The sequence below is a fragment of the Monodelphis domestica genome, chromosome 1 (assembly GCF_027887165.1).
Source record: "Monodelphis domestica isolate mMonDom1 chromosome 1, mMonDom1.pri, whole genome shotgun sequence".
Classification (NCBI taxonomy): Eukaryota; Metazoa; Chordata; class Mammalia; order Didelphimorphia; family Didelphidae; genus Monodelphis; species Monodelphis domestica.
Window position 1 is genome coordinate 561,232,985 of NC_077227.1, and position 13,332 is coordinate 561,246,316.

The 13,332-nt window shown below is 30.8% G+C and overlaps 1 protein-coding gene across 2 annotated transcripts in view; it reads right to left on the reverse strand.

Annotated features, from left to right (window-relative positions):
• Positions 1-13,332, reverse strand: part of CSMD1 (CUB and Sushi multiple domains 1) — a 2,624,761-nt gene that overhangs the window by 707,001 nt on the left and 1,904,428 nt on the right. For both annotated transcript variants that reach the window (XM_056823354.1, XM_007476228.3), the window contains exon 12: positions 5,791-5,903. In XM_056823354.1, the coding sequence (XP_056679332.1) occupies positions 5,791-5,903 (113 nt within the window). The remainder of the gene's footprint in view (positions 1-5,790; positions 5,904-13,332) is intronic.

Sequence of the window (13,332 nt, forward strand, 5' to 3'; positions counted from 1 at the left end):
AATGATTTACCAATTTTATCAATTTTTTAAAAATCTCTATGGCAGATAATAGGATAAATGGCTTCCTACAATTCTATCAATCAAAATGTAAGCTGAATGCCATATGAAGACCATTGTTTTCTTATTTCTCTGGTTGTAATTAAAATATCTTCAATGTAACTCCCCCAATTATCTTTACCTACATTTTTCCAGCTGTAGCACAGTTAAAAATTAATAAGTTCAGAATATAAAGAATTTATTATCATGTACCCAGGAGCTCAGATTTCTTTAAAGGAGATATATTCCAATGATAGTCTGTCTTGATCACAGAAGATCTGTGTTTGAGACTTGCCTCTGAAATACATCAACTATGCAACATTTTTTTCTCATAATCTCTAACACTGAAATGCATGTAAAAATCTGAATTCAAACAAACAAAATACATTGTTGAAGGCAGTATTAGGACTAATGTATAGAGATTGCAAAGTGACATATTTTCTTACAATGTATAAAAGAATTTTGTAATGTTTGCAGAACACTTTAAAAATTGACCATACTGGCTTTTTAATAAAATATTAAGTTCTCTGACCCTTGAAGTCTTAGAAGAGAGGTTAAATGATCATCTACTAAATAATATCCCAAGGCTGAGTTCAGTAGTAAATCATAGCAGATAACAACTTTGGTTCCTTCAGACTCTAAATTACTGTAATTTCCCCTAAGTAACAACTTAAATTCTTAAAAGATAAAATTATTAAATTATTTTATGGCTTTCTAATCAATACATTACATTTGCTAATCATTATTTTAAGCCAAACTTACAAACTAATAAGTTAATATTTTGAGTTAATACTAAATTATTCAATATTTTCCTCCCAGTGGTTAACTAGATAGTTTGCCTTAAAATGTTAATTTATAGGAATATTATAATTTTTTAGATATCATGTTTTACTTAATTTTCCTTTTAATATCTTCTCCTTTGTAAACTTGCTTCCCCAATTAAATTATCCCTACAGCTTTGGAACATGAATCTTTGACAAAACCAAATTAATATAGAAAGTCTTGCCAGGACACCTCAACCTTGAGTTAGACAGGCCAGAGAGATGGAAAGTGATCCATGTTGCCATGACAACTAAGGTTATTGCTTTTGCTCAGACTGCTAAAACAGTGTTAATTAGATCTAAATATGGTGATGATTTTTTGTGATGTGGTTACATAAAGACATGCTCAAGCATGTGTACCTAGAGACACCTAGGGTAAATTGAGATTGCAAAACTATGAAGAATATTTTAAACAGAGTGAGACTACTTAAATATCTTTCCTTTCAATGATTCACATGAGTAACTCAGAAACATTATTCAAGCCTTATTTATCATAAAGCACCATTATCACAATTGTTTTTACTACACTCTTAATTTTATGCATGAATACTGCCATGGTTGACTTGCTGCAATACAAGTTTATATTGTTTTTGTGTTTTTGTGTAAAAATGGCTTTACATATTCATTAATTCACTAGATTCTGACAAAAGCCTCCCATTTAAAAGAAAAGGTAATAGTCTAGAAGAGGTTATTATTCATCCAAAATGATTAAACAAGTAAGGGATGGAATCAAGATTCTAACCAGGATCTTTTCAATTCATATTTCAGTATTCTTTCAAGTATGTTGCTTCTACATCTTTGAAACTCAAACACACACACACACACACACACTGTTTTATAGCAATAGTAGCAGACTAAAAATACTATATTGAAAAGCAAAAGTAATGTAAGTTTTACCAATTGTTTGAAGAAGTGCAAATGTATATTTTTAAATTTGGATTTCTGGGCATGAAACAAAAGTAATCAGTATTTTTGGATATACTAAGAAAATTAAATTTCCTGGAGTTTGGTTGCAGATATTTGATCAAAATTACTTAGCACATTGGGATAAATTACATTAACATTTATAATCATATTAATTATAAATTATTTTCAAAAAGGCATTTGACTTCAAATTGAGAAATCTAGGTGGAACTCTACCTCCTACCTTTATTCTTAGTGTGACTCAAGAAAAATAATTAATTCTCTATTAGTTTAATATTGTTACCACTTTTTAGGCTTGTTAACTATAGATATATTTTTATAAAATGTTATACATATGAATATGTATCTATATCTGTCTCTCTGTCTCTCTCTCTAAATGAATAATTTATGGAGTTTTAGTCCCAGTTATACCATTTCTAGCTGTATTACTTTAGGCAACTCCCTATAATCTTTTAGCTTCAATATGATTAACTAAAAAATGTAAAACTCTGAAAGGCGAGTGGATTGACCAAAGAGAACAATTTGTTGCCTATTACAATGTTCCAATCACAATGGGAGCAGGGAGGGAGAAGACAGAGAAAGACAAAGGGAAGCAGAGATAATGAGAGGAGAGAAAGATAGTAAAACAGAATCAAGAGACAGAGAGATACAGAGAGAGAAAGTGGAGAGAATCATGGTTCTGATAAAATGTTTCAAGTTTTGTGGCTACATTCTTAATTTTTATTTTTAAACAGAGTATTTTATTGGTCATTTAATCTTTAAAATCTTTTAGATCTCCAATTCTAATATCACCATAATGGTTTGAAATAAATCGTACCACTAGTGAAAAGACTGATACAAAGAATAAAAATCCTTCTGCTATAGCTATTATGTTTAAGTTTAAGTGAGATGGGAGAATTTCTCTTTACTGAAGTTGTGGTAAAAGCAAACTCTTACCTCAAAAACCACATCCTGAGATATCAAGGAGCCTATGGTAAGTATATTCTACACACATACACACACACACACACACACACACACACACTGTTCATATAGTTCATCCAGCTCCTAGCACAGGGTCTTCCACAGAAAACAGGTTTAATCCTTACATATTAAAATCTTTAAATGAAATAATCGTTAAGTTCAAAGTGAAAGAACTAGAGTATTCATAAACTCTTTTGATCTTTATTGCATGTTTTTCAATGACTACCCATTCTCTTCCAAAAAGGATTTATTTTTATTTGAAACATCTTGCTCTAAAATAGAATCATTCCCAGGGAACACTCATCAATTTGTACTGCTTCACCACAACTGATATTATTTCCATGGTCATCTTAATAATTTTACTGTCCAAATTCTTCAAAAGATTGAAAAATGTGAAAATGTTTGAAATTAAATGAGTATTATCTGAAAAATAGTTATGCTCTACGACTTACATTTTTCTTACATTCACAAAATCACACCCAACCATAACTCCTAACCAGTGATTCATTTTTATAGGAGAAAAAGCAAATAGAAAAAAATAGATATTTTACCACAAGAATTTTTATAAAGTTAACTATTAAACCAGCATCTTATGTGACACATTAAAATGATGTAATTAAAGTAGAATCTACAAAATGCTTTCAACTATAAGTAGATTTTAAAAATATGCATAAGTAAACTTTATATAAGGGATTTTCAGTTATAATATCAGAAATTTCTAAAAGCAAATCTCTTTATATGCAAATGTTTTGGTGGAAAAATCCAAATATATGCTGTTGACAAGTCATTTAAAATGAGTTAATCAAAACCTAATTATTACTATATTTCAATACAACATAACATTGAACACAAATTTAAAACCAAACTTTAGTTCTTTACATTTTAATTAATATCATAGCATAAAGTATTCTAATATTTTCTAAGTCAATCTTCTATATCTCCAGGTATTTTTGTCTAAATATTTTCATTCATGTAGCCTCATAATCTGTATATGTACTCTATTCGTTGGGTTCTGGTTTTGTTTGTTTTTTTTGCTTCACACCTTTGCTTCATACATACAAAAATGTCTTTCCACAAATGTCTCTGTATCCCTCAAAGAAGTCCTGTTATTTGTATTATTATTATTATTATTATTGTTATTATTATTATTATTATTTAAAATAATGGTGATTCAGTGGATAGAATACTTGGGCTAGAGTCAGGAAATTAAATCAAATTAAAATTCTTATATGAGTTCAAAGCCATTGCACAAAGTTATTTTTGACAAGTGACAGTCCATTAGAGAGTGCTGAATCTGCAGTAAAGAAGTTCTGAGTTCAAATCTTGTTTCAAAACTTAAAAATAACATGATCTTGGTCATGTTAAGCATCTCTATGGATCTAAATTTCCTTATTTGCATAATAAGCATAATAACATCAAATACTGCAAATATTTATTATAAAAATAAAATGTTTCCCACTGAGATCAGGAGAAAAGGGAAAGACCCATATATTCCAAAATACTTATAGTAGCTTTCTTTGTGGTGGAATTAAGTATAAACTGCAGAATTCTCCATTAATTGGGGAAGGGCTATAAGAAAGAATGAGCAGACTAATTAAACATGTTTTTTGAAAGAATGGCCTGGGATAATGAACAGTGAAAGAGTAGGACCAACTTTATGAACAACTTGTGAACAACTTCAGATTTAATACTTGAAGGATAACTTGTAAATGTCACCTCCAAAGAAGGAACAGTGAAATGGAAACATGAAAGACATATCTCTATATATACATATCTGTTTTTCACATGATGCTTTTTATGATGCCTGGTGTAAAGAGAGAGGCTGAGAGGATTCTAAATAAATTCAATTAATATAAAAAATGAAATAAAATGAGTTAATAAATTATGTTTTACAAATCATAAAGTGTTAAATAAACATGATATATGATTATTATTCTGAATTTTACTGTGTCACAGAAAAGTTGAGAACTCATATACAACATATATTCTTTTTTTCTAAAGACTAAACAGCATGGAGGTACTGAATGATAGAACCAAAGTTGAAGAACTAAGTATCTTTATGACCATTTTTATGTCTTTGCATCATGTAAGCAGAAGAGAGAAATTTATAAAAGGAAACATGTGCACTTGTAGTTAAGCTAAATTATATTCAGGAAAAATTGAACATTACTCTAATATTTTATTAAACATTTATTATGTACCAGCCACTACAGACAATGTGTGCAAAGATAAAAAATTCAACTTACATGACTTTAAAGAGCTTACTTTCTATTAGGATGGGGACAAATTAATGGGATTTTAAAAATCTGTCAATGGGCTTTCTCTGTGACTGAAATACTTCACATAAGGTTGGCCCCACTTCCATATTCTTTCCTTTTTTGAGTGTATAATGAAAGTATCCACTAAAAAGAGCAGTCTCAATAATGAAAAGCCAAATAGTGAATGTAGTAAATAAATATAAGTAAAATATATCATAATCATTCATATAATTATTCTTAAGATGCTTTTTCCCCTGGCTCTCAAACAGACCCAAGTATAGACCACTTGACACCTCAAAACAGAAGTTTCTGACTAATTGTTCTCCACTGAAGTAAAGCAACAAGAGGTATATGTAACACTAGGGAATACAGGATGAGGAAAAACACCAACCACCACAGCCAAATTTTGGCATTATTTTCACAGCCTTTTTTGTTGTCCACATTTTACTTAACCTAATAATTGATTAATCTTCACTGAACAACTATAAATAGGACACTTAAAGCCCTTAATTATTCAGAAATATGATTCATCTGTTTTCAGGCTTGTCCAACTTTTCATGATCTTATTAAACTTTTCTTGTCAGAGATTTGAAATCAGAAAGACATGTCTTCATGATTTCAGATGTGACACTCTATACACTGCACCATATAATTGCTCTAATTAGATATTTAAAAGAAATATATAAGGAATAAATACATGCATGTATACTTGAGTACTATATGCACACATAATACCTATCCCCAAAGAAAAGATGCTTTTGAATGAAGCCAGGTATTTCTAGTCATACCTTGGTAAACCGCTTTAAATCCAGGGGAGCCAATGCTGTCATCAGACTGGAGATGTAGCCACATTTGATTGCTCATGCTCACAATAAGATCTGGTACACTAGATCCAGTGAGTCTGCATATAAAGACAGGAAAAACATTACGTAAGGTAATATTGTCTCTATTGTTACACACTTATGATGTTTTAATAAATTAAAAAGACAAGTATTCTAATAAATAAATTTCCCTACAAAAGGCATGAAACATCATCATTAAAAATAATGCTTAATTAGCAAGTTTTACCTCATTGAATCTAGAACTACTTGCAGTTTAAGTTATAGATACATTGTTGTTTTAAAAATAAAAATAAAATTGACAGTGTATTTATATCTGTACTTTCCTTTCTCTTCCTTTCAAATTCATTGCATACATATAGATACTCTCTCCAAGTTCTGATTATAATCCCCAATCATCCAAATGTATTTATTCATTTGTTTGTTCCTTATTTGACTAGTATGGGCAGAGAACTGTGCTAGGATCACTATGAAAATGGAAAGAATACATAACAGAAATTGCTTTGATTATATAACAATATGTTCAGATATCTATCATTTTATGTGCTTTTATTCATATTTCTCCCTTAAAATCTCTTGCAAATTGTCTTAATTTTTTAGCAGAATATAAGGATTGCATTGCATTGGTCACTTAGTTTAAAGTTAAAATTGAAAAGCATTTATAAATATTTCATAAACTCTCTGAATGTTAATGCACACATCAACCAGAGTATAAGTAACAATGAGCCATTGTGTTTTGGGAAAAAAAAGTCACATCATGAGTTCTGTCAGGTCATGAAGAGTAATAGGAAAGACAGTGACTCTGCTCAGAATTCTGATAGATAAGTGTGTTTAAAAAAGTGGAGGAGAAATTGATTTCACCCAAATAAATGTCTCTAATCATGTAAGAAGCATCGCTTGAAGTCACGTAGATCAGGAATATGAACTCCTGATTTGTTCCATCCATCATACCATTTGTCTATCAGTGTTTCATTTCTACCTCAGGCAGAGGAAAACACCTGATACCTCAGGGGAAGATGAACAGCAATCATTAAATGTCAAATAATGTGCAAAATTTTGTATGAAATGAAAAAAAAAAGTATGTCATGACAAGTCCAGATGCTGGAAAGTATATTGCTTTAAGGGTTGTTTTATTTTTCTTTCTGTGTGATCATTTCATATTTTGTTCTAAGTTTTATCCTTTCATCTTCATTCTTTGGCTTATGTTCCCCCAAAATTGATGTCATTCTTTATGACATTAATCTGATATGAGTCCTTTATGACTAAGGAAAATTTTTAGATGGGAAAATGTCTTTCATTTAAAATTCTTAGCCTTCCTTTTTTGTTGCCATTTATTTTTATTTTGTTCATATATAACACAATATGTAATATAACAATAGTATAATACCTATGATATATTATAAATAATTAAGAAGTTATACTAAATATGCTTATCAAGAACACATTCTCACATTAGCTATGTCCAAAAATCTATGTTTCGGTTCTTCCCTCCTCTCTTCCACCCATTGCCTCTCTCCCAAAAGGCAGCTAAAATTATATAGGCGGGTAAATATATTATCAGATACAAATTTTGGTATTCATTATATTATGAAAGAATAAATGTTAATTAAACTAGATGAAAATTTATGTAGGAAATAAATTTAAGAATGGTATGTTTTACTCAGCATTTAGACTCCATTCATCCCTTGGAGTTGTCCTGGATCTTTTCTTTGTTAATAATAGTTAAATCATTCACAGTTAATCATTATACATAATTGTTACTGTGTACAACATTCTTGTTCTGCTCATTTCACTGTACATCATTTCATATAATTCTTTTTCAAGTTTTTTTGTGATCATCTTGTTTGGCATTTTTATGGCACAACAGTATTCCATTACAAATATATATCACAACTTCTTGGGCAATTTTACAAATATCTATTTGTTCCCATTTGCCCAAAGAGGAACACTAGAGTTCTCCTTTTTAGTTTCCTATTTGATTTGATTCACAATTGAAAATTTGATTCACTGAGTTCAGGTTTTCATATGTATGCAATTTCATGTCTATATTAGGAACAAAAGCTATGCTTAAAGATACTCATTAAGTCACACAATATGCTTTAATTTTTTCAAATTACAGGTTATAATTTTCAATATTAATTTTCTGTCAATTCATGTCAATCCATGTTCTCTCCCTCTCATCTGCCCTCCCCCTTCTCTCCAAGAAGTCAGGTAATAAGATATAGGTTGTACATATATTATCATGTAATATGTAAGTCCATATTTGTCATACTGTGAAACAAGACACATTGCTTATTATAGAGCACAATTCACTGAAAAAATAAAATGAAGAATGGTGTGTTTCTTTCTGCATTCATAATCTATTGTTTCCTTCTATCGTTGTAGATTTCCTTTTCTGTTATGAGTCTCTTGGAATTCTCTTAGATCCTTGCTTTTGCTAATAATAGTTAGGTCATTCATAGTTGATCATCATATTTTATTGTTGTTACTTTGTACAACTTTCTACTTGTTCTGCTCACTTCACTTTGCATCATTTCATATAAGTCTTTGCAGAATTTTTGGGGTCATCTTGTTTGTCATTTCTTATCATCAATATTGTTACAAGTATTTAGCGGAACTTACTCAGCAATTCCCTCATTCAACTTCCAGATCTTTGACAGCACCAAAAAGGCTATTATAAATATTTTTGCACATGTAGGTTCTCTTCTCCTATGTATAATTTCTTTGACATAAAACTACAAGTGATATTGCTGGGTCAAAGGTTGTTATGCAGTTTTCTGGCTCTTTGGGCATGGTTTCAGATAGCTTTCCAGAATGTTTGTATCGTTTACCTCCTTAATCTTAGTGGCTTATGCCTAAGAATTCCCCCAAATTTTCCTTTATATATCTTGTTTGTATATAGTTGTTTATAGGATTTCAACCACAAAAGACTTTGAGCTCCTTGAGAAAAGGCACTGTTTTTGGTTTGGTTTTATATTTATCTACAAATCTATGAATCTACCTCTACTTTTCTTTGCCAGCATGGTATGTGAGACCTGCCTTTGGTAGTCAAGGGATATGAAACATAGGGATTGATTATTTGTCTATTCAGACCATGTGTTTAGCTGGGCCAATAGAGAATCTAGAACCTGATGAAGCAGAAGCAATGTAGCAGGAGACCCTGGGAAGTTAGACTATTATAATTTTCCATTTCTTTCTCTTTACTAATATTTGTAATTTAGTATAAAGTCTCCAAGATTAATTTTTCTTCATAACATTTCCTTTGATTGTTTTAAATATATTAAATACTTTAGGTATCTCTTCTATTATTGAAATCTTAAGATTCCTTAAGATTAATGAGATTAATTCAACCTCATTGATTTTCTTGAATGTTTTTTCTGTTTATCTTTTTATGCTTCTATGAGTATTAAAATTCATCAATGCATTTTTCTTAGGTTGCCTTTTTTGTGAGGAATTTTGCTTGGAATTTCTGTATTTCATTAAATATCCATTTCTTTTTTTGGAGTATTATGTTCACTTTCTCTGGGCAGGTAGTTTTTGGTTAAATGCCTATCCTTCGCATTGTGAAATATCATATTCTATGCCTTTTGATCCTTTAATGCAGAAGTTGCTGGAACCTGTATAATCTTGATTGTGGTTATACAATATTTGATTATTTTCCTGGTGACTTGTATTTTCTCCTTGATTTGGGATTTCTGGAATCTAACTATAATTAGTCCTGAGATAATTTTTTATTGTCTCAGATTTTTAAATTTGGGATATATTAGGCATTTGATCTATGGATTCTTTCAATTATATTTTCTCCTCTTTTTCAAGAATATCAGGAAAATTTTGCCTAACAATTTCTTTCAATATAGAGCTCAGATTTTCTTTCTGATCCTGGATTTGGGAAAACATAATGAATCTCTGGGATCTATTTTCAAGGTCAGTTATTTTTCCAGGGAAAGATTTGAAATTTTCTTCTCATTGTTCATTATTTTGAATTTGTTTTATTGCTTCCTGCTTTCTCATGAAGTCATTACCTTCTATTTCTCCAATTCCAGTTTTTAGCAAGTGATTTTCTTCTTTGAGGCTTTGTACATCCTTTCTTAGGGAGTTATTTTCCTATTTGACATTCTGGATATCCTTTTTTAGTGAATTGTTTTCTTCAATAAGTTTTTGTTATAAATTGTTAATATTTTCTAATTTTTCTTTTCTATTATTTCCTCTGTTTGTTATTTGTTTTTCTATAATTTTTGGAGCTCTTCTAAGGGGTTACTTTTTGGGCTTGGCATTGTTTCGTATTTTTCTTTGAGCTTCAAACATTTTTACTTTTATATTACTAATTCTATATTGCATTGTTTTCCACTCTTACTCTGCTGTTGCAGGACCAAGATGGCTGTTCTATTTCTCCTGTTGCTTGCTTTAAATTATTTCTGATTGCACTAAGATTTGTTCAGCATTTTTTCCTTGTAATCCAGTGGGAGAGTCCTTCTGCTGTCTCCTAATGTTGTTTTAGGCTTGAGCACTACTTTGCCCTTTCTTCTGTTAGTTCTGCTGCTCTACTATTTGTTTTAAGACATTTTTGTTGCTGTGGTAATTTGGAGAGTGGTTGGTAGTCTTGACATGTTACTTATTTCATCATCGTGGCCTGATTTGCCCTCACCCTTCCTTTTGAAGGATTCCTTTACTCATAAGATGGTGATAAAAAGGGAGAAAGAAAATGATTTATTTTATCTCTTAGTTCAGATTAAACTGGAAGTACATAAAGATTATTGTCCTTCAAATTAATACTTTTTAATTTTTTTAACTACTAAGCATTTAATTTTCTATCCCTTTCACTTCTATCCTATTACTGTAAAAAAAAAAAGAAAAACAAATGTCTTACAACAAATAGACATATATGCAATTAAGCATACCAAAATCTCACACTGTCCACATCCAAAAATATTTCATTCTGTATCTTCAGTCTATCAAATTCTTGTCAGTATGTGGGTAGCTTTCTTTAACATGTATCCCTGGAGTCATAGTATTTGCCTTTACATTTTATTGCTTTTGCATGAATTATTCTTCTAGTTCTGCTCACTTCACTCTAGATTTATTTATATACATGTTGAGAGATTTATTTGAAATTATTTTTTATTTTAATTTAGTTTTTTACCAATTTCATATATAAAAATTGATTGAAATTTTGAATTCCAAATTCCCTCTGTCCCTCCCTCCTCTCCTTTCTATCTGATATGGTTTATATGGTTATATTTATTTTATATCCTTTATATGTTTGCAGTCATGCTCTTTTGAGGCTCAAATAATATTTTGGGGACACAATTAGTAAGCATTTATGACAGCTAAAGATAGGATTTAAACATATCTTCCTGTGTCTATGGTCAGAATTTTCTCTATTATTTTCTGAATCTGAGAGTCATCCAAGGAGGAACATTAGGCTAGATACAAGCAGAACACTCATTTTGAAATTTAGAGAAATTTCAACTTCTTTCAAGATTGAGTCATATTTTTACCAGGTATTGCTATCACCTTGCTAGCAAACTTATATTAGCAAATACATCTACTTTACTTTTCCAAATGAATAATATTATCAGTGAGCTAATAAAATCATTTCAAATACATAGATTACTATAACAAAAAACAAAAAATTTGTACCTGCTAACCTAGCATGATGTTCCTCCAAGAACCAGATAATGGATGAATGAATAAAAAGTCCAATAAAGATGATGATAGACTTATTAAACAAATATGAGATTTTATTCTATATCAGACATGGTTCAAATTCAGTAACTTTTAAAAAGTTTAATAATACTTAGTATATTAAAGCATTTATTCAAGGATACAGTGACCTTTGATAATATATCCCCTTTCTCCTTAGTATCACTGTACACAAATGCAAGATTCTTTGCATATGAAAGTGGGTCAGAGTTATTTTTATGCTTAATTGCTCCCATATGGCATGGTCACTCTTGGATGCTCTGGTAGCTGTTTTTATTAGAGTATATACAGCAGCAGCATCTCTGGGTAACCCCATTTCAGAAAACCTTTTTTCTTTGGCCCTGGGCAAAAGGTTTAGCAGTTTTACCCTAACCTGAACAAATGGAACTGCTAGGTGGAGATAGATCAAACGACCCAAACACACTAAAGAAGGTTATCAAATGATGGTGACAGATGTGATATGCCACCTGTCTACAAATGAAATTGATTACAACTGCATTCTACTTACTTGTGCCTAAAAGGGAATTTTCTACTGTCACCAAATTCTTTGCATCCTAAATCCATTAAATTAATTGTTAAAAAAAATCAAATGCACCAGAATCAAGTGAATAATATATAAAATGACTTCAGTAACATAAAGGGAAAACAACACTAAAGACATCAGAACAAAAATTAACATAATAACCAGAGGAGTAGTAGGGAAAATATTTCTATTGATCCACAGATGACTACAGATATAGAATCATAAACAGATCCAGAGAGGCTAACTTAGACAAGGTCACATGGAGAGATACTCTGTGTTAGGACAGAGAAGCAACCTGGTATAATGGAATGAGTTTGGAATTAGAGTTTGAAAGTAGGTGATCTATACTGAAATCCAAGATCTGCTATTATTATCTGAACTACTTTCAGAATTAACCTTTGTGCACCTCAGTTTCTTCATCAGTAAAATGAGTGGGTTGGACCAAATAGCCTCTAAAATATCTTCCATCTCTTGGAGCGAGGTATTCACCTAGCAAGCAGCCTTTGCAAAATGTATCAGGACACTTCCAGCTCAGACTCTGAAAGAGATAAGCTATGATCCTGAGCCAAAGAGCTATTCCTGGTTTCAAGGAGCTTATAATCTAGGAGGGCATACAAGATAGATACATAAGCAACTATAATTTAAAATTATTTTATTTATGAAAGGTATTTCAATTCAATATTCTGGGTGATTCTGGGTACTTCTTTTGCCCAAACTGTTCATAATTCCTAAGCTATGTAAGATAATTTATGAATTGCTGTGGTTAAAATCGATAGATAGGTGAATAGATAAATGAAGGATTGAAAAGGTGAATGAATGAATGCTCATGGTTTGGGACCCAAATTTCTGGCTATGAATCTATGTACGTTTAATCAGGTTTCTTCCCAAGTAATAAATATAGTCAACCTCTAAACCAGCACAATGAGCTGACCCAGTTTGCTGTAATCAGTCTTTGGCTCCATTGGCATAATCTTCTAGAAAGAAAAATCATCTCTATATTATGATGATGTCTGTTAATAGTGGAATCTGTTAACAGAGGGTTAAAATCCCAGATTTGCTCCTTTCTACCTGTGTTACACAGGGCAAATGACTTCCCCACCTTGGGCTTCAGTTTCCTCATACATATAAATCTTTAAAATGAGGACAGATTCAACAAATACAAAGATGGCTTCATATCTATATTTCAAGGATTTTATATGTATAAAAAAGAGTATAGTAAGTTTATCAGAGAAACAGAAACAAAGTACTAAAAGGGTTTTGAGTAA